This window comes from Mus caroli, chromosome 13, assembly GCF_900094665.2.
Source record: "Mus caroli chromosome 13, CAROLI_EIJ_v1.1, whole genome shotgun sequence".
In the NCBI taxonomy this organism is placed as follows: domain Eukaryota; kingdom Metazoa; phylum Chordata; class Mammalia; order Rodentia; family Muridae; genus Mus; species Mus caroli.
In genome coordinates, this window is record NC_034582.1 from 5,697,121 (window position 1) to 5,717,094 (window position 19,974).

The following is a 19,974-nucleotide window of genomic DNA, read 5'->3' on the forward strand; positions in this document are numbered from 1 at the left end:
AAGCGCAGATCCCAGGGTAATGTAAGTGGAAGCGAGATTGCAGTGGGCAGAGATGCAAGAGTGATGGGCACAGCACTTACAGCTGCTTTCTGCCTAAGGTCCTGATATTGGTAGCAAGAGGAGGCTAACACAGATAGAGATGGGATGGCTTTGGACATAGTTTGAATGAAGACTCTGGGCCTATATGATGGGATCTACTTAAGGAAGAAACAAGATCTGATGACTGATATTTGACAAGGTTATCAGTTAGAGCCACAGATTCTGCCAGAAGGAAACAGTCACCGTTAGAAGCCCAGTAAGGAACTTAGACTCTATAAATCCTCCTGCTTTGGCCTCAGGCGTTTTCTGTTGTATTTCCATAAATGAGCAAAGATGCTGTTGGATAAAGACAGGCCATGTTAGTGCTTGCTTTTCTGGGGAGTGCCATGTTCTTTTCTACTTGTAATATTATTATTTGATTCTTATGCACTAACTCTGTAGACAAGTCGTAAAGTTTGGACTGTGTCAGAATGACCTTAAGCATTTCATTATATTTAATTATTCCTTGTGTGTGTGTGTGTGTATGTGTGTGTAGGGTTAGTTAGGTCAGAGGGCAACTTAAGGGAAATCAGGTTTTTTTGTTTTATAAGTTGGACCCAGGGATCAAATTGGGATTGTCAGGCTTGGCAGCAAGTGCCTTTATCCACTATGGCCGTTTTACTGGCCCAATCAGAAATAAGCTTTCAGAACTACTTAAAAACAACATCAGAGAACTTAGGCAAAGGAACTAACTGTCTTGGGATATAGCTCGGTGGTAGAGTGCTTGCTTGTCATTTACAAGGCTATAGTTTAACTTCCAGGACTTACCTTTTCACCCTGCCCCCATGGAGAAACTATACCTTTTGATGACATTGTTTCTGAGTGAATGTTAAATTAACTACTACAAGTATGCATAAGTAAGTAGGCTCACACTCATGAAAATAGCCAGTACTTGCATTTTGTTTGTAAATGACAGCTGCCTGCTTTTAGCACAGAGTCCTACAGGTTAAATGTTGTAGCAGTATATAGTGATTTTAGGAGAATTCTTAGTAGAAATACCAGTGCATTTTCTTTCATAATTTCACTTTTCAGCTATCTAAAGAGTAAAGACAATAGTATGTGCATCTCAGTGCAGGCATCATGAACCCTAGCAGTCAGCCTGGCTCTCACTCTCGTGCTTCAGTTCTGCCCCACACAACACTCTACCCGTGCATAGAAGTAGAACTTTATTCTCTGGACAGTTTGTTATCTCACCATCAACACTTCAAAATAGATCTTTTTGTCATTCTATTGTTTTGCCTGACAGAATTAACATGATTTCTTAACATTAAGAAAATTTTTTAACTTTTTTTTTATTAGGTATTTTCTTCATTTACATTTCCAGTGCTATCCCAAAAGTCCCCCATAACCCCCCCCCCACTCCCCTACCCACCCACTCCCACTTCTTGGCCCTGGCTGTACTGAGGCATAAAAAGTTTGCACAACCAATGGGCCTCTCTTTCCACTGATGGCTGACTATGCCATCTTTTGATACATATGCAGCTAGAGACACGAGTTCCAGGGGGTACTGGTTAGTTCATATTGTTGTTCCACCTATAGGGTTGCAGATCCCTTTAGTTCCTTGGGTACTTTCTCTAGCTCTTCCATTGGGGGCCCTGTGATCCATCCAATAGCTGACTGTGAGCATCCACTTCTGTGTTTGCTAGGCCCCGGCATAGTCTCACAAGAGACAGCTATATCAGGGTCTTTTCAGCAAAATCTTGCAAATGTATGCAATGGTGTCAGCGTTTGGAGGCTGATTATGGGATGGATCCCCGGATATGGCAGTCTCTAGATGGTCCATCCTTTCGTCTCGGCTCCAAACTTTGTCTCTGTACCTCCTTCCATTAGTGTTTTAAAGCTAGAAATTAAGTAACTCTAAAATGTAGAGTTTTTACGATTATTTGTGTGTGCGCGCGCATGTGTGTGCATGTGCAAGGGCAAGTACCTGTGCCACATGGAACATGTGGAGGTCCTGTGTGCCATCTGGGTATTGAGCTCAGGCTTGCACAGCAGGATCTCACGCCTAGCAGTCTCATGGTTGTAAATGTACAGAGTAAGGTTCTGGTATTGTTTTCTTTAAAGGGACTTTACAAACTAAATTTTTTGGTGGCTGTTGTCTTATGAAATATAATCCAGGTAATACTGAAACACTGAAAAAAAAGAACAGAAGTTTGAAATTTCTTCTGGCTGAGCTAAAGAACTTCAGTTGTTTTTAGAGTTAAGTGTTTGAAAATCAGATCAAACCTTGTATATGTTTCTGTTCCCCTGTGGCTGTTCTGCAGCTTTAGATTCCATGTGCCATTTGAATTTCAGCACAAGAAGTCTGATGAGTGTCAGGCAGGACTCTGTTGTCATTAGGACTTGGATTTGAGTGGCAGGAGCATGTGACTGCTTTGCAAGGAGCTATTTTTGGTATGGGCTGTTGGCTTAGTCTCCAAACTGTAGCAAGTTAGTGTGAGACACATTTGTAGAGGCGCAAAAAAGGACGAACATTGTGATGTGAGTTCTGAAGTTTCGATATGGGCTGTTGCTTCAGCAAAGAACTCAGTAATGACAGTGACAATGAGAAAATTGGCCTGTTACAAAAATGTGTGGAAGAGAAGAAACCGGAGACCAAGATAAGTAAAACTTTATCTTCATTATTTGATACCCTTGAAGGTGAGGAGCTTCATAATGTTGAAAATGGACCCAGCAGAGCAGCCGCTGGTGTTACTGTGTGGACTAAAGTCTTTACCAGGTCCAGGCACAAACAGGATCATAGATCAAAGCAGTCATTGAATTCTAATTCCTCTACCACTTATGAGTTCTTTTGTGGGTCTGAAAATTTAGATGAGGTTAACAAGAATTTAGATACTGTTGCTATTGAAGAGAATTCTGAGATTGCCAGTGATCCACTGGGTATGAATAGTAATAGACAGGCTTGTTCTGAAAATGACCAGCCTTTCTCACGTGTGCCCATGTCTTCTGACCAGCAGGAGAAAATTTTTGTAAGTGACCATCTGCAATGTTACCTGGCCACTTGCAAAAACTCATTAGAAAAAGAAAACGTGCTAAATGGTGGAATCAGTAGTTTAAATGAGAGTAACTCTGTTAGCGTGCCTGCTGGAGAGTTGCAAAATACAACCCGTATTTGTGTTGGTGACAAACTGTGTAAGAATTCAAGGGAAAGCAGATTTTATAGTATTTGTGCTGCAGATCTGGATTGTATGAACATGGATGAGGGACTGTTCACTCCCATGTATGGAACAGCTGCAGAAGAAAGCCATTCAGCTGTTACTTACCAAGTTTTCCAAGAGGATCGGCCCTTAGATAACAGGGAAGAGCATACTGCCTCAGATGCCATACAGAGGGCAGGAGAGCTAAAGCTGCAGCAGGAAGAGCTGTTACCCCAAGATGTCCTCCGCCCACGTGACGCAAGAGAAGTGTCTAGTGAGAAAAGTGAATGGACTTCTGATCCTTTGGTGGCCAGTGCTGCATCTGATGAAGCACTCATCAGTGACCTGCAAGCTGAGTCTCTAAGGGCAAAAGTTCATGCCAAAGTCCCTAACGATCACACAGAACATAGTATATTACATAATACTGGCCTACTCTCTAAATTAACTATTAACATAGGCAGTGACTCATTACAGTGCATGTGTGCTGTATCTGAAGAGAGGGAGAGCAGTGCTTCAGGAATAGGAAGTCAGATGGATGATTCACTTGTTAATTTACCAAGTGATAGTTCCTATGTTGATGGGATTGGTGAACCTGCGGCTACAACAGTTAGCACTTGTCAAACTTTAAACTCTAAAATGGAAAGAGAGCACAGCTCTGAAAAGCCACTAGAACGTAATGATTACTTCCACATCGGTGTTAGCAGGTCAGGTAGGATCCTTTCCTTTGCTCTAGAGAAGATTAATTTAAGTCCTGAAAAGTTAGCTTCAGAGAGCTTGGACAGGGACTATCTCCCAGTTCATGCTAATTTCAAAGAAGCTGCCTTGAACAAACTTGATGGCCCTAGTCCTATATCCCACCGGGGACCAGTATGTATGGAGGAACAACACTTAGGGGATAGCGATCTGGAAACTGGAAGTATCCACCTGGCAAACAGAGGTGAGCTGTTCTTGTGTTCTGAAAATAGTTCCATTTGTCAAGATGAGGATAAAATGAGCATTTTAGAGACGGAGAGCCATGCCAAGAGGGAGTTGAAAAGTCGGTGTCAAGCAGATGTCTGTAGAGGTAATAGGGCAGACAAGGCTGAGAGAGAAACTTATGATTTAACTCAAGTGAAAAGTGAACCAGACACAGAAGAGGTGGTCCAGAAGGTGGGTCTCCTGAAGCTTGGACTTTCACAAAGAATGCCGAATGACGAGTCTCACTCCAGACCTCATCAGGGCACAGTAACATCCCCTGCATTTATTTTCACTTGTACTGGTCCTGAAGCAACGGAAACAGGCCTACATGACAAAACAGGAGATAAAGTACATGTGAAGAGCTTAGTTGGTGTATTACACAACCAATCTAGTGGGCCCAATGTACTAGCAAATGTTGAAAAGGAACCACAGAAAGCTAATTATAGAGAGATCAGTGAGAAGAACATAGGAAATGCCGAGTCCAGTTTTCATTGGGAAACCAGTGTTCTTAGCAAGGTTGTGCCCAATGGGAATATGGTAACTTGTATTGGTATTGGCATAGCAGCAGATCCTGATTGTGAAACTAATCAAATTGAAAACAGTTACAGAACTGATGGTGTGAATGAAGACCCAGACCTTACAGTTGTGCCACCTTTAAACCACAGTTTATTGTCACCTGAAGAGGAGTGGGCCAACAGTGACAGAAGCCCAGACCTGTGTCTCATTAACACTGAATCAATTCAAGATGTTTCTAAAGCCTTTGGTAATGATGCTTCAGAATTGAGCAAACAAAAGCTAACATGCAAAGAAGAGAACGAGACACTTTGTTTGGATAAAGACAGTAATAATCCTAACAGCATTGGCTGCTTAGGCCCATGTAAGACGAAAAGGAAAAAAGCCAGATCCACAGTTAAAGAATCCACTTTAAATGGGGAGATACATTTTTTGGGAAACTCTGACGTGACTTTTAAGAAAACAGCTTTACATGACACTTCTGAAGTGTGTTCTTCTTTGATTGATGTCAAGTCTATTCGAGTGGATATGCCTGTAGCTAGTCCTGGTAATGCTCCGCAGGCAATTCCTGCCATCCCAGCCGACAGCACAGAATGTGTAGTGCCAAGTGCGGACCACATTGCATTACCCACAGAGGCTGTATCTGAAAATCCCTCAGAAATGGATTGGCACAGGATCCCCGAAGAGTTCTATGCTCATTTTTTGAATGAATTTTCCTATTACCCTGTGGGAGGACTAGCAAGTCAGGCACTTTCAGGACTGGCAGGTGGGTGTGGCAGATATCAAGTGGGCTATCTATGGGCTAACACAGCCACAGAGAACATGACAGAAGATGCTCAATTTTTTAATGAGGATCTACACAGCAAGCCCCAATACTTAGAAAATACTTCATTTTCCTTGGAACAGACCCCTTTTCAGCTGCCAGTGTCAGAGGATGGTGTTGTTTGGGGGTGGCCAAATAGAGGAGGACAGTTAGTAAGTATGCTCTCTTGGTCTTTTTGTGTTGTGCTGTGCCAGTTTTTGCTGTTTGATTGTGTTTATGAAAATTAGTTAAACCTATGTTGTGGGCAGTCTGGATGCTTTTTAAAGACTGAATGCATGAAGCATTAATTTAACCTTTTTCGAATGAAAATGTGAATTATTGACATATTTAAATCAGAGTTTGTGTGTAAACTGTTGATGTTAAAGCATGCCTCACTAATTAACCCCCACTCAGCATTGTGTAGACCACAGCATTGTGTAGACCTTTTCATATGGATACTGTTTTGCTAAGTGTACCTTACCCTTCTGAGAGAGGTTCTTGTCACATGGGCAGTGTGATGTGTTTCAATAAGTATTTGAAGTCACCAACATGTCACACTTGCAGAACACAAATACATTTCAAGTGTGTTTTCTATTTGTAGTATGTATGTCTAAGACAGAAAAATTTGCTACTTATCTGGACCTAAAATCTTAGTTTCGATGAAAATCACTTATGTCCCAACCTCCATGGTTTGGAAGAAGCTTTGCCACTGACACTGGGTAGCTAACTTGAGCATCTTTGTAAAAGTTCTTTAATAAATGCATTTATTATTCAGCCACAGGAAGCCAGTGTTACTCATAATACACACATACCAACGTATTAGTAAGGAGAGGAATAAGCTTATCCCTTTGTATGTGAAGGGAATTGGTTCCAAGACCCTATGGATACCAAAACCATTCTTCTGCATACTTTATGGTTTTCTAAAATACTTAAAATACCTAATACCGTACACTATCTTTTTTAGGGAAATAGCAAGAAAAAGTTGTGTTTAGAGGTCCCTCCTCAAATATTTTTGATCTGTGACTTGTTGAATTTGTGGATGTGAAACCCATATAGACACAAAAGGCTGACCTAAAATAGGATTTTTTTTTTATTCAGCTAGTAATTTATTTGTAGTGATTTTTATAGAGATCAGTAAGAAAAGCTTGGCAATAGGAAGATTTCACTTAGATATTAAGGAGAAACTTGTAAGATAGGAATAAGCAAGTCATGTAATTGAATGGATTGCCTATCAGTCTTGCCTCGCCTACTTTTTCTGTTATTTAAGTATACACAGTAGCTCATTATCAGTTGCTGTTTGGTACATTTATGCAACATGGAGACTGAGTGCTGTCTTTATCCTTGTGGCTTTAAGCAAGATATATGCTGTTTTAAGCTGGCTTTTCAATTATTAGATAATGTTCAAGCAGTATACGTATTTCTGGTATCATGTTTAATGGTGTTGCCTTCATTTTAAAACTTACTTCCAAAGTCTTGTCACAGACATTTTAAACTAATCCTATACTGGGAGGTGTGTTTTTCTTTCTCTCTCTCTGTCTTTTTGTTATATATGTATATATATATATATATATATATATATATATATATATATATACACACACATACATATATAACAAAAAAGTATATGTGTGTATATATATATATATATATATACACACACACACACACATACATACATACATACATACATACATACACACACTGTTGCTATCTTCAGCCACAAACCAGAAGAGGGCACCAGATCTCATTACAGATGGTTGTGAGCCACCATGTGGTTGCTGGGAATTGAACTCAGGACCTCTAGAAGAGCAGTTGGTGCTCTTAACCACTGAGCCATCTCTCCAGCCTGGGTGCTGTGTCTCTTTACTGCTAAAGGGACAGAAGTAGCATTGAGTGGCTCAGAAGTCAGGGCAACTCCAGGAATACAGGCTTTCCTCAGGCACTCTACCCTTTGCTCTATTGTCTCATCTATTTTAGTTTCCCCATTACTTCCCCACTCTGACACTCCTAGTTCTGTCCTGCTCTGCAGCCTGCTGGTGAGACAGAATGCACAAAGCATCAGAGCCTGCAGGTGGGTTGCCTCATTCTTCAAAGAGAACCAGTTACCTACCTCACAGCCAAGTTCAAATGGCAGCCAAGTTCAGCTTGCTTCTGGTTTTAATAACTGACCAACCCATACATTTTCAGAGAAAAAAAAAATTCTGGCTCATAGATCCACGCAGACAAAACTAGGGTTCTTGATGATAATCCTTTACAAGTTTCATATACCTACAAGCAAAATCCATCTTTTAAATAAATAGTAGTAGGTTGGTCTTTGTTAAAAATATTTTTCATGTGAATTTTGAGAAGTCAGTTCTTGAATGTTTTGAGTTTGCTGATATTAGAGTATAATTTTCTAATAATATCATCACCATTGGCAGGTATTTAGCCTTTCTTTTTCTTGAATTTTCTCGTGCAATGGGGGTAGTGATCCCCCTTCCCCTAAGCTTGTTGCACTTGTAGTAGGAGTGCAGAATGCAGTGACTTTCTGTTGTTATGCCAGTGGGTCTTGGCAGTCTCTTCGCACATCATCTCTTTTCAGTACTCTCTCCAAATCCTAATTAACTGCTCAAAATTGTATAGCTTTCCTGACATCTGGCTTGGATATTATCACTTAAATAATGATTTTTTTCCTTTCCTTTTTAAACATTTCTCATTTTAATTTTTTTTTTTATCTGCATAAAAGTTTTGCCTGCATGTATCTGTGTAGCATGTGTGCACAGCATGCCTGGTTTTAGGGAAGGTCAGAAGAGGTCTCCAGATTGCCTAGGACTGGAGTGACTGGTTGTCAGCTACTATGTGGGTACTGGGAATTAAACGCTGATCCTCTGCGAGTTCTCCAGTTGTGTCCTTCTGAAAAGTAGCCTATATTTAGCCACTGAGCCATCACTTTAGCACCCAAGATGTAATAATTTCTTACCCATAGGGTCAAAGTCATTTCTGAACTAAAACTGTTGTGGAAAAATGTACATTTCTGTGCTGTTAAATACTCATTAAGCCCCTTTCTACTATGTTCTGAATGCTGCTGGGTATTAGCAACACAGTGAGAAGCAGAATGTGTCTGGTGTCTATGTTATTATGGTGTTATGTAGAGCCACAGACACAGTTTAGCTGTGGACACATGGAAGACTGACTATGCCGTACTATAATAATAACTCTGAGTGCTGCTTGTGGGCACTTGACAGCCAGGGAGCCATGTAATCTGTCTTTATAAACTATAGAACATACATTGGTCAGACTTCTCAGCTGCAAAAGGCACTAACATGAAAAAGATTGTTAGTTGGTATTAGTAATTTAATGAATGTATTTACTATGTACATGTGACAAGAGTCTCTTAATATATTGAATGAAACTGAAATAGAAAAAATTGATTTTCTGTTTGGGGATACTGGGAAGAGAACTGAGCTTAATCCAAAAAGTGATTTATGCATATAGTCAAGAAGGAAAAAAGAGAAATAAGTCATATTGTAGAGAATAATATAATAATACAGATAATAATAGTTGTAATTGAAACAACGGGTTCTTTGGAGAGTTCTGATGATAGTTTTATGATTCCAAATATTTGGGAATCTTTAAAAATATGCAAGTTATACTTCAGTAAAGTTGTTAAAACTGTGTGTGCGCACACACACTAGCACTCGGTTGTGATTGAAGAATCAGTGTTTATTGCTCACACTTACTTGGAGGAAAATTCTTGCCTTTTTGGAAATACCAAAGTAAAGAATTCCAGATGGATACTTGCTTAGGCATCTGTTTTGTGGGCATTGGGTTTTAGTTTTGCCCAGTGAGTGGCAGTTGCAGAAGGTCAGAGTCCCTTTCAGAGAATGAACGAGAATACTGTTTGACTCAGCAGCCTTCTACTTGCAGTGTTAGAAGCAGTTGTAGGGGTTTCCCTGGAAGCTCCCCATGCCTGCAACGGTGTGGATTTAATCTGCCAGTTTATAATTACAAATCTCCATGCTTCCTTGATAGAACTCATTAATGATGCCTCATGTGTTATTGAGTGCAGAAATGGGTACTATCTATGCTGAACCCTGGAGAAACACAGTTTCTTAGAACACTAGTTTGAGGTACACCCAGGACTGGGGCCCCTTGTCCCTGCATGAAGAGGTGCTACTTCAGGGTACGATGGCTGGTGGTGTGCTTGAAAAGGCAAGTATTGTGCCAGGCGTGGTGGCGCACGCCTTTAATCCAGCACTCGGGAGGCAGAGGCAGGCGGATTTCTGAGTTTGAGGCCAGCCTGGTCTACAAAGTGAGTGCCAGGACAGCCAGGGCTACACAGAGAAACTCTGTCTCGAAAAACCAAAAAAAAAAGAAAGAAAAGAAAAGGCAAGTAGTTTGTTAAAAGAGTGCAGTGGCAAATTGGAGTTAGTATTTGGGAAATAACCACTGCTGAGATGTTTTATTTTTCATTGGGTTGGGGAAAAAAAAATCCAGGGTTTGTAAGTAGAAGAAAGACAGATTTTAATCTATCTATCTATCTATCTATCTATCTATCTATCTATCTATCTACCTACCTACCTACCTACCTATTTCTATCTATCTATCTATCTATCTATCTATCTATCTATCTATCTATCTACCTATCTATTTTGGATGGGGGGGAGGAAATGGAGAATATCCACTTAATGAGGGGATATGATTAGCTGTAAAATGTATGTACAAAGACTCAACGTCCCAGAAGGAAGTGTACCGAAGTACAGAAGTGCTGGTGTACTAGAAACAGCAAGCAGTTAATGTGTGGGAATTGAACAAGGCCTGAGAGGTGGTGATCCTGTAAGAGTGTTTGCTCTGATGCTCTGAGTTGGACAGCCTTTGGATGAGGTCTCTGGCATCTGAGCAGGGGATGCTGCCTGTTGTCATTAAAACCAGTGCGCTAATGATGTAGTGAGTGCCCAGTGTGTGCTAGGTATCACGCCGAGTGCTTTATGCCGGTAATGTCATCACTACTACTACTACTACTATTAAAATCTGAATTTTTTTCTTTCTAAAATTTCTAAAACCTGTACATTAAAAAAAAATCATGCAGATTTTAGTAGACCCTAGGTCTAAAAACCTCGACTAACTTCTGTACAATTGAATAACCGTTCTGAACATGAAGATTCCACCCTTTCACTACCAAATAGACTCTTATGTAATTATCCATTACCAAAATAATAAAAAGTGAGACTGGCAGAAAAAAATCATTTCCAGGTGATGTTTATTGAGATTAAGTAACTACACAGCTGTCTGTGGTAGCTTAGCACAGGTGAGAACCCTGGACTGGTAGTGTCCGTTTCACTTGCAGCTTCCTGTAGGAGCTCTGGGTAGTTATTGTTCTGAAGTTGCGGAGAGAATAGGGAGGCTCTCAGGAATGGGTGCGAGTAGCTCTGCTGAGAGTGTAAGGGGTTTTCCTGCCTTAGTGATTTGTGGCTTTCTCTGGTGTTTCGGGAGTCTTAGCTGCTAGGAGGAGCTCTGGTTTTCTATCTCTTGCTTAGTGCTTAGAGCTTTATAAGTAAGATGTTTCACTTCCATTGTATTGACTTTGTAAATCTATAAATTGAGATTTGTGTTAGGTCATCCAGGAAATCCCAGGTTATACAGTTTTGAGACTGAACTTAGTGAAATGAAGGAATCTGTCATTTGTGGTGTGTAGCAAGCCCTGGGCCTAGAAGAAACTGTAAGGGTGACTTAGCTAGAGTTCTGACTGTGTCAGCTTTGTTTCTTTTTGAGCCTCATTTAATTGCAAAGGTGTGTGTGAATAGCTAGGTTTGGCCTTTTAAGCCTAAACTGTCTTAATACTAATGTTTGTTTTTACTATAAACTAACAAAACAGCATTTGTTGACCTTAGGATAAAAATACATATATGTGAAATTTTTTTCTAGGTCCCAACAACTAAGGTTTCAGAGCTAAACCCTAATGCAAAAGTATGGGGGACTCATATGTTACATTTGGAAGCGAGTAGTGCAGCTGTTGGTGTGAATGCTGCGTGGGAAGAGGCTCCCGGCCATCCTACAGACTGTGACCAGCAGGGTGAGTAGTGAGCCTGGAGTAGCTTGCTGTTAGCCAAGCCTTTGCCTTCCTCCGCATGTTAATCTGTCTTTTCCATTCACATCTGTGTCCTGGTTTGTGATAGGTTTAGAGTCTTGGGAGCTTTTATAGTCCATTTAAAAACTTTGAGTAATGCCAATGTAGTAAGGGAATTTACTACTTTAAGGAAAAGTTAATCTTCTAACACATCCTCTTGGGATAAAACTACAATTCTAGGATTGGATGCCAATGGTGATGGCGACAAAAGTCGAGAGAATGCAGCACTCCCGGACGCACAGGAGGCAGAGCAGACAGACATGAGCACTCTGGTTCTGGACCATTCCGAATATGAACCTCTGCCTGAGAACAACGATACAGGTAAGCCTGCTGTATGAATTTGTTTTCACTTAGAATCTGGGATTTTAATTGTTAAATGTTAGTTTCTTGGTCTTTCTTTAAACTGTGTACTTTTCATTGCCTCCTTTTACTGTTCCTTGAGACTGGTGGATACAGGAGGGAAAGTGTGCTGGAGAATCAAGTGGCTTCTGAGACAAATAGCGTTGAGTAGAGAAGCACAAGGTTTTTCATGGGGTGAAGTGTCCAGACTGACAGAGGTGGAGAATTAGTGTTGGAATTGAGAGTGAGGCAGTTTGGGTGTGCTGAGAGTCATAGAGATAGAACAGAGGAGTGGACAGAGGCTTTGGAAGCTAGGACTTCAACTGTGTTGTGTCCCCTTGTTAGTGCAGAGTGACAGAAAGAAAGAAACTTGGGGAAGCAAACCTGTTGGATACATTTTTTTTCCCCTTTTTAAATTTTTGTTTATTGTTGCAGCGTGTCATCACCTCAGGTTTTAAACCAAGGCCTGTCTTCAGTCTGCGTTGCTCACTGTCACCTTTTGGAAACATAGGAAACCATTATCTTAGTGAGCAGACCCAAAGGTGCCAGGCCCTGCTGTGTGAGACCACCTCATTTAGTTTAAGACTCTCAAATATGACAAAATTAAGCATTGCCACTAGGAAATATGTTTTTTAAACACTAGGTCTTTTTTAAACTGGTCAAGTGAATAAGGTAAGAATGTATAAAAGAAAGAAAAAAATCAAACCTCATTACTTTCTAGTAAATATGAATTAGCCATCTTGAATTTAAGTGATTTAAACCTCCATTTAAGAAAGGGTTCACCAGCATTTAGCAATTTGACTTGATCAGCTCTTCCTTATTAACCTAACACTAACAGGTTAATAGTTGGGATAAACTAGAGTAATGGTGAAGTTGACTTTTTGATGGCAAAATAAGGGAAGAATGCTAGACATTTAAAGTAGATTTCAAAAGGGAAAGTAACAGGCACTGCATAAGTGGGTGGTGGGGATCCTCTAGTAAAATGAAAGGAATCAGAAATAACTGAAAGCTTAGGTTGCATTTAAATTTTAAACTGGGAACAGAAGCTGCAAAAGGCACCAAGTAGATAATATCAAAAAGCAAAATAACATGTTAAAGTATGCCTGGAAACTCTAAATCAAAAGTTTGTTCTTTGTAAAACAGGTATTTAAAGCTATTTTTGAAAGGAAAAAAAAAAAAACCCTTCTCCTTTGAAGTTAGGATGTACACCAATGTGAAATGCTTGTGGGTGATGGGAAAATGGCTCCTTACCTCCAGTTTTGTTTCTGGTGTGGTTTACAAAACCTATCAGTTTGTAAAGTGTTAACATCTGCACTGGATTCAGTCCTCAACACTGGGGTGGAAGCAGATGAAGGGAAGGCTGAGAAGGAGCAACTGTGAGAGCTCCTACTGCAGTGGGCCAGAGTCTCCCAGGAGTACAGGCGGGAGAGCAGGCCGCTGGGTGGCCAGGCCACCTCAAGCAGAGCTCACGGGAATTCCAGCCCGAATCTCCGCAATGTCTCCAGCATCTTTATTCTTTTCAGACGTTATTCTTTATTATTCTTTGACAGTTTAGTGCATGTATGTACTGATGCTTGGGTTGTTTCAACGTCAGTACCCCCCACCCTTCCTTCCCCCCCAAAACCCCTCTCCTTCCCAGCAACCCTTCTGACTCTGGTGTCTTACCCACTGAGTTTGAGGAAATTTGGGCTTAGTTCCTGGCATGCTGGCTGCTTCTCAGTGGTCTGTTGTTTATATAGCCCCTCTCCTAGCACCTAGTAACATCAAGGGGTAGGCCTTCATGCATTTCTCCCTCTCATTCATGAGGAATGACACAGTAACAGACTCAATATTGCACAGGTCAGCCCAGCTGCAGTTAGGTCAGGACAGTGCCGTGTCATGTGCTGAACGAAGACACTGTTTGGCAGCACACTTCATCTTCTGTTGGGCTATCAAAACCTTGGATGCGGTGATACAGATATCCCATTTAAAGAGTGTGTTAGAATTCACAGCAAAGACAGAGCAATCCTGAAGATGTCTGTGTATTCGAGAGTGCTTGAGCATGCAAGGAGCTAACAGGTCTAAAATACCCTCAGCTCTAGGCAAAAGAGTAAGGTCACAAAGTAACTATAGAGTAGACAGAGGTGAGTAGATACCCACAGCAGAGAACCAGAGCCAGCAGGAAACGGGAAGTGTAGTTAGGCTCCAGGTGGACAGGAAGAGAGTTTTAAACTACTGGGCACTGTGACTGAATTTTACTTTCAAGAGCTTGCTTGGGGCCTCACAGTGACTATTAGAGACCGTCTGGTGCTTCTGGCAGAAGGAAGTGGGAAAGACCCGTTGTCAAGAATGCAGAGCATGCTATCTACCTTGACAGCAGTTGCCGTCGGAAGGAACCACCCCCCTCAACCAGCCTTTTCTGTTCTCTTACACAAACCTGAATGAGGAATGACATGTTCTGCCTAATGTCTTTTTTTCTGCCTTGAACACCACATTATACGTAGTCATCATCCTGTTCTGGGCTCCTCACTCTTTCTTAACAGTGTTGAGAAGGAGCAGCCATGTGCTGTGGTCCTCCTGTTTGAAAGTCTTCTGATGTATTTCCATCACCATGCTTATAATAAAGAGTAAGTAAAATTGATGAAGATAAAGCACTGTTTTCATCATGTGACAGGAATGCACACTTGGTGACAAAGAAACTTAACATTGTAGCTGCTGTCCTTGACAGCCTGCTGAAGACCCATTGATTTTTTTTTTTTCGGGGTGGGGGATCTTTTCGAGATGGTTTCTCTGTATAGCCCTGGCTGTGCTCGAACTCAGAAATCTGCCTGCCTCTGCCTCCCAAGTGCTGGGATTAAAGGTGTGTGCCACCTCTGCCCGGCCCCATTGATTTCTTAATAGTTCAATAGTTAGAATTTAGGAGTGGTGCTCATTCATTCCAAGGAAAATACTGGGTCGTTTATTTTACTTTTTTTTAATAAGTAGCCTCAGTCCTTGTAACTGTGTCCTGCTGGTGGTGACTCACTGGAGTCTCACTGGTGTCGGTCAGTCCTGCCTGGAACAGCCTGTCCTCATGAGCTCTCCTCTCCTACCGTGCACAGCCTTTGCTTGCCTGCTATGCTTACTGTCTGTGTATCTGCACCATCGTGAACCTCCTGCACTGCTACATCAGTCTGAGCTACATCAGGTTCCCATCATTCTGGTTTTTATTTAAAGGTTATAAATTTTATTACTGGACAAACACTCTAATTTAGACATGAGCAAAACTCTGGGTAAAAAATGTTGAACTCCATCTGGTAGGTCTGATGGATGAGCACAGTTCAGTATAAACTCTGTCTTGCCGTTGTGTGAATCCTTACAGACCAAGCTTCGTTCTCTCCAGTGTCTTCTCTTAGAGCTGTACCTGATTTTGCTCCCAGTTTTCATCCGGATCCACTGAGGAATAGGATGATGTTGCTTTTGTTTCTTGGCCAGGAATCACTTGATTCTGAAAGTCTTGTGAGCAGACATGGTGAGAATCAGGCGTAGCATGCATGATGGCGGAGGAGGAAAGGAGAAGAACTCTGCTTTTTTTTTTTTTTAAGATTTATTAATTTTGTATATGAGTACTCTTTGTACATGTCAGTACTCTATCTGCATGTACACCTTCATGCTACAAGAGGGCAGCAGAGTTCATTACAGATGGCTCTGAGCCACCAGGTGTTTGCTGGGAATTGAACTCAGAACCTCTGAATAAGCAGCCACTGCTCTTAACTGCTGAGCCATCTCTCCAGCCCCTAGTATCCATCATTCCTACACAGTATCTTCTGTACACCTATGTCCTTCCATCAAGGTCCTTCAGAACACTGTTCTGTGCTAGCTGTTCCTTTATCATGGCCTCGTGACCTGACCAGTCCCTCCTGAATTTGTTTAAGCCTTAAGTTGGCCTTACAAGTGTGATAATTGCATATATCTAGCTCTTTAAAAACCCTATTCTGAAGCTGGGCGTGGTGGCGCACGCCTTTAATACTAGCACTTGGGAGGCAGAGGCAGGCGGATTTCTGAGTTCGAGGCCAGCCTGGTCCACAAAGTGAGTTTCAGGACAGTCAGCGCTATACAGAGAAACCCTGTCTCGAAAAACAAGCAACCAAACAAAAACCCCAAAAACAAAAACTAAACAAAACAAAAGACCCTATTCTGGCCAGGCCTGTTTTGTGGATGGGGTTTTTGGTTTTTCCTCCCTATGGTATTTGAACCTCATGCCTCTAACAGACTCCATAGCACTCTAACTATGAGCTATATATCTCACCCTGCTCTTACATTACGTATTGTGTGTGTGTGTACATCTATGTGTGCGCATGTGCGCCATGTAAATATACACGTGGTTAGAAGCCAACCTCCAATGTTGCTCTTCAAGAGACATACCACGTCTCTCAGTGGGATCTGGGCCTCATTGATTAGGCTGAGGAGTTGACTAGCAAGCTCCAAGGATCTCCCTGTTTCTGCCCCCACCCCGACTCCCAGCCAGTGTTGGGATTACAAGTGTGTAACCTCATAGTCAGCTCACATGGATCAGGAGGTTGAACTCAAGTCCTCATTTGCCTACACAAAAACACATAACAACTAAGCTGTCTCCCCAGACGACTGTGCCATTTTTGTTGGTGATTTCTTCATCCTACTAAATCATTCCCTTCTCTCACTTCCAGTCCCCATCTACTTCAAGGTAGACTTACATGGTAGTCTCAATGGGCCAGATGCTTCTAGTAGCCACTGGCTTTTTATTGCGGCTGAGTGGAACACTGGTGTGCTCCTGAGCTAAATAGTAGGTCTTTGTCTTCCTTGCTTGGCATTGGCACCCTATGGTTCCAGTCCTGAAGGGTAATCTTCCCTCAGTGATTATGCTAGCATCTTGACCATACTGCTGCAACTTCACTTTCTGTCTGTACCATGTAACCATGGTGGTCTTTCCAAAATATCCCCCTCCCCCAAATTGGTTCCAGTCACATTCAAATAAAAATGTGAACAACCTCCTTGACCTGAGTATCATTCGTGCTTCATTCTGTGGCTTCCTTTTCACTCCACTGTTGTACAGCTCCTTACTGTCTGTTGACACGGCCTCGCGGGCCGCTGTCTAAACTTGACTGCACTCTTCCCCCATTGGTTCAAATGGCACCTCCACGTGGGGTAGCACCATCCTACTCTGGCCGGTGCCCAGACCGTTTTCTCCTGAGTCACTTGAGTCTCATTATGCTGACAATGGCTTCTTTAGTAGTCCTTTGTCTGTCTCTCTCAGTGGAATGCTGGCCTGGGGAGAGCTGGGGCCTTGATTCTTTTAGACTGAATTCACAGTTCCTGTATCAAATAATTGTCTCTTCAATATGGAGATTGGAATGTGAGTTTAAATGAGATAACCTGGGGAAAGTCTCCAGTTCAGGGATTAACAGGCCGCGTTTTCACCTTCAAGTCTCATGATCTTTATTCCTTGGTTATTTTTTCAGTTTAGTTTCTTTTTGCCAGTGAAGATGTATTATGCTGTGAATGCTCCATATGTTGTGAATGTTGTGTATGACACTGTTGTGAACTGTCAGCTCTACATTTGTTCTGAATTCCCCCACCTTGTCTGCCTTTTACTAGTCTTTAACCTTGACTTTTAGAATACAAGTGTCCTTTGTGCTCTCTTGGCTGACTTACGTACAAAAACTCTTTAGTGTTCAATGACTTCAAATCAGTGATACTAAATACTAGGTGACAAGGTTGTCGTGAGTGCTACAGGTGGCAGGGGCTTCTGCTGTCTGTGACCATATACACATACCTGTGGTGCCCCAAACATCGTTTCCTCAACAGTTTCCTCCGGATGTAGAACAAGCTCTTGTATCCTGAGAATCTGATGAGGACTCTAATAAAAGTTTCCCATTTGACCCTTTGACAGCTCTCCTATAGAGCATACCTAGTCTTTTTTTTTTTTTTTTAATTAGGTATTTTCCTCCTTTACATTTTCAATGCTATCCCAAAAGTCCCCCATACCCAGTCTTAGAGAACAAATGGCCGTGTGTCAGCACTCTGCAACCTTCTTTCCTTATGTTTCCATCCGGGGGCTTTGTGTTTACCTGTATTTACCTTTTCTTTGTTTTGATTCTTTCTTTTGTAATTACTTTTATTTAGAGTCAGTGTGCTTGTTTGCTACCTGAACATCTTTTCTGAAGTAAGGCAGGATACCAGGGAAGCCTGGGCCGACTGCTGTGGAACAGAGCTACTGCTAGACTTGGCCAGTGAAATGCCATTGTTTTCTCAGTTACTGAGTTTGTTTTGTTTTTTCACAGTTTACTTTTTTCTAGCAGGTAAAATAGTACTTTTCGTATTATTGTGCGTATATGCAGGTGAAATCACTGAAATGCTGAACTGAATTACCAATCTGCTTGGTAAATTTTAAGCCATTTTTTTTCCTGAGTTATTTATTACTTCTGTGTAGGAGGAAATGAGTCTCAACCAGAAAGCCAGGAAGACCCTCGGGAAGTACTTAAAAAAACATTGGAATTCTGCTTATCTAGGTAAGGCTGTTAGTGATATTTTCTAATGCCTGATATCTCTTGTATTACACATTGGCTATTGATTACAAATGTGATTTTTCATAGAAGTATGTTTATAACTATCTAACTACATGCCTGTCTACTCATCAGAAGTGCTATTGAGAACTGGAAGTGACCCTCAGGCCAGGGATCCCCACTCAGATCCACCTTGGTGGTGATTGTGTGACTGCTGTCTGACTGTGGATTTCTGCATATGCAGAACATGCTGTCAACCTTCAGATGAATGTCCAAAACACCTCTTTAGTGGGCTTCTTTATTTATATGGCACTCACATTTAAATACATGTTTGTCTTAATTTCCCTTAAATGACATCTTGTTGGAAAACGTTGAACTTTTGAGTTAGTGGTGAAAGTAGACATGTGGATGGGTAGGTAACTGGTAACAAATGAAGTACCCTGTAGCTCTGAGAACATCACCATGTCTGAATGGTCCCACAAAGACAAGAAGGCCTGCTTAAGATAAAGTAACACTATCTAAGCACCCTTCCTTCTCTTTATCACATCCTAGTAAATTACTGAGTTTTAGCAAATGGCATGCCATAAAAATGAAACATACTTTTGTCCAAGTTGCAAAGTTCCACTCACTGCCATTTACAAACCTTGTTGTAGCTCTCCCATAGCTGAGAGGAGGGACAGGTGAGCAGGGCTCCTCTCACTGTTTGGTCTTCACTGAAGGAGGGCTGTGAAACCCAGTCCTGTGTTTTTGTTTTGTGGTATGTTTGAGACTGTGTATGTTGTATTACATACGGTCTTTTCCCTGAGAATTCACAGGAAACATTTTCTTTGGCCCGCCTGGCAGAAAGTAGTGCATCGTGTCCTCCTTGTTGGTATATGGTTTTCCTTCCACCCTGTCTAAAGGTGCTAATCCTGTTTCCTTCTTGTTAATAACTCTGGCTGCCTAGAAGCCAAAACTTGCAGTACCTTTAACATGTGTTCAGATGTTAGGGTACATTTGGGGACTGACTATCTCCTGGCCTTTTGTATTTCTTGTAGCTTTCTTATTCGTTTAGCTAGATTTCCCTATTATTAAAAAACAAAACAAAACAAAACAAAAAGATGGACATTTTTAATAAATTACTCAAACATTGTCCAAAACAAAGATGAACTACAACTGTGCCCTTTTTGCTTGTTTTAAGTTATTTATTGTTTTTTGTTGTTGTTTTTGTTTTGGGGTTTTTTTTTGTTGTTGTTGTTGTTTTTTCTTTAAGATGGGGGTCTCTCTGTGTTGCCTTGGCTATCCTGGAACTTGTTCCATAGACCAGACTGGCCTCCAGCTCAGGGATCCATATTGTCTCTCTCCTTCCTGGAAGCTGGGAGATAAAAAAGTGTATGCATCACCCCTGGCTATAACTATGTGTTCAAAGAATCCATTTGTGGCTAATTTTGATTGTATCAATTGTGCAAATATCAAATGGAGTTTAGACTCAGCTCTCACTTCAAAGCTGTCCCATACCACACTCATGCCTCATGTAAAATTGGTAGTATTAGAGGTGAAAGT

The 19,974-nt window shown here is 41.4% G+C and overlaps 1 protein-coding gene across 4 annotated transcripts in view; it reads left to right on the plus strand.

Moving 5' to 3' along the window:
* Positions 1-19,974, plus strand: part of Larp4b (La ribonucleoprotein domain family member 4B) — an 83,317-nt gene that overhangs the window by 33,745 nt on the left and 29,598 nt on the right. For 2 of the 4 annotated variants that reach the window (XM_029468569.1, XM_029468570.1), the window contains exons 1-4: positions 1,885-5,660; positions 11,392-11,539; positions 11,774-11,914; positions 18,360-18,438. In XM_029468569.1, the coding sequence (XP_029324429.1) occupies positions 2,580-5,660; positions 11,392-11,539; positions 11,774-11,914; positions 18,360-18,438 (3,449 nt within the window). In that variant the 5' untranslated portion in view covers positions 1,885-2,579. Of the gene's footprint in view, positions 1-1,884; positions 5,661-11,391; positions 11,540-11,773; positions 11,915-18,359; positions 18,439-19,974 lie in introns of those variants that run through there. The other 2 variants (XM_021180161.2, XM_029468571.1) reach the window with 1 other exon arrangement.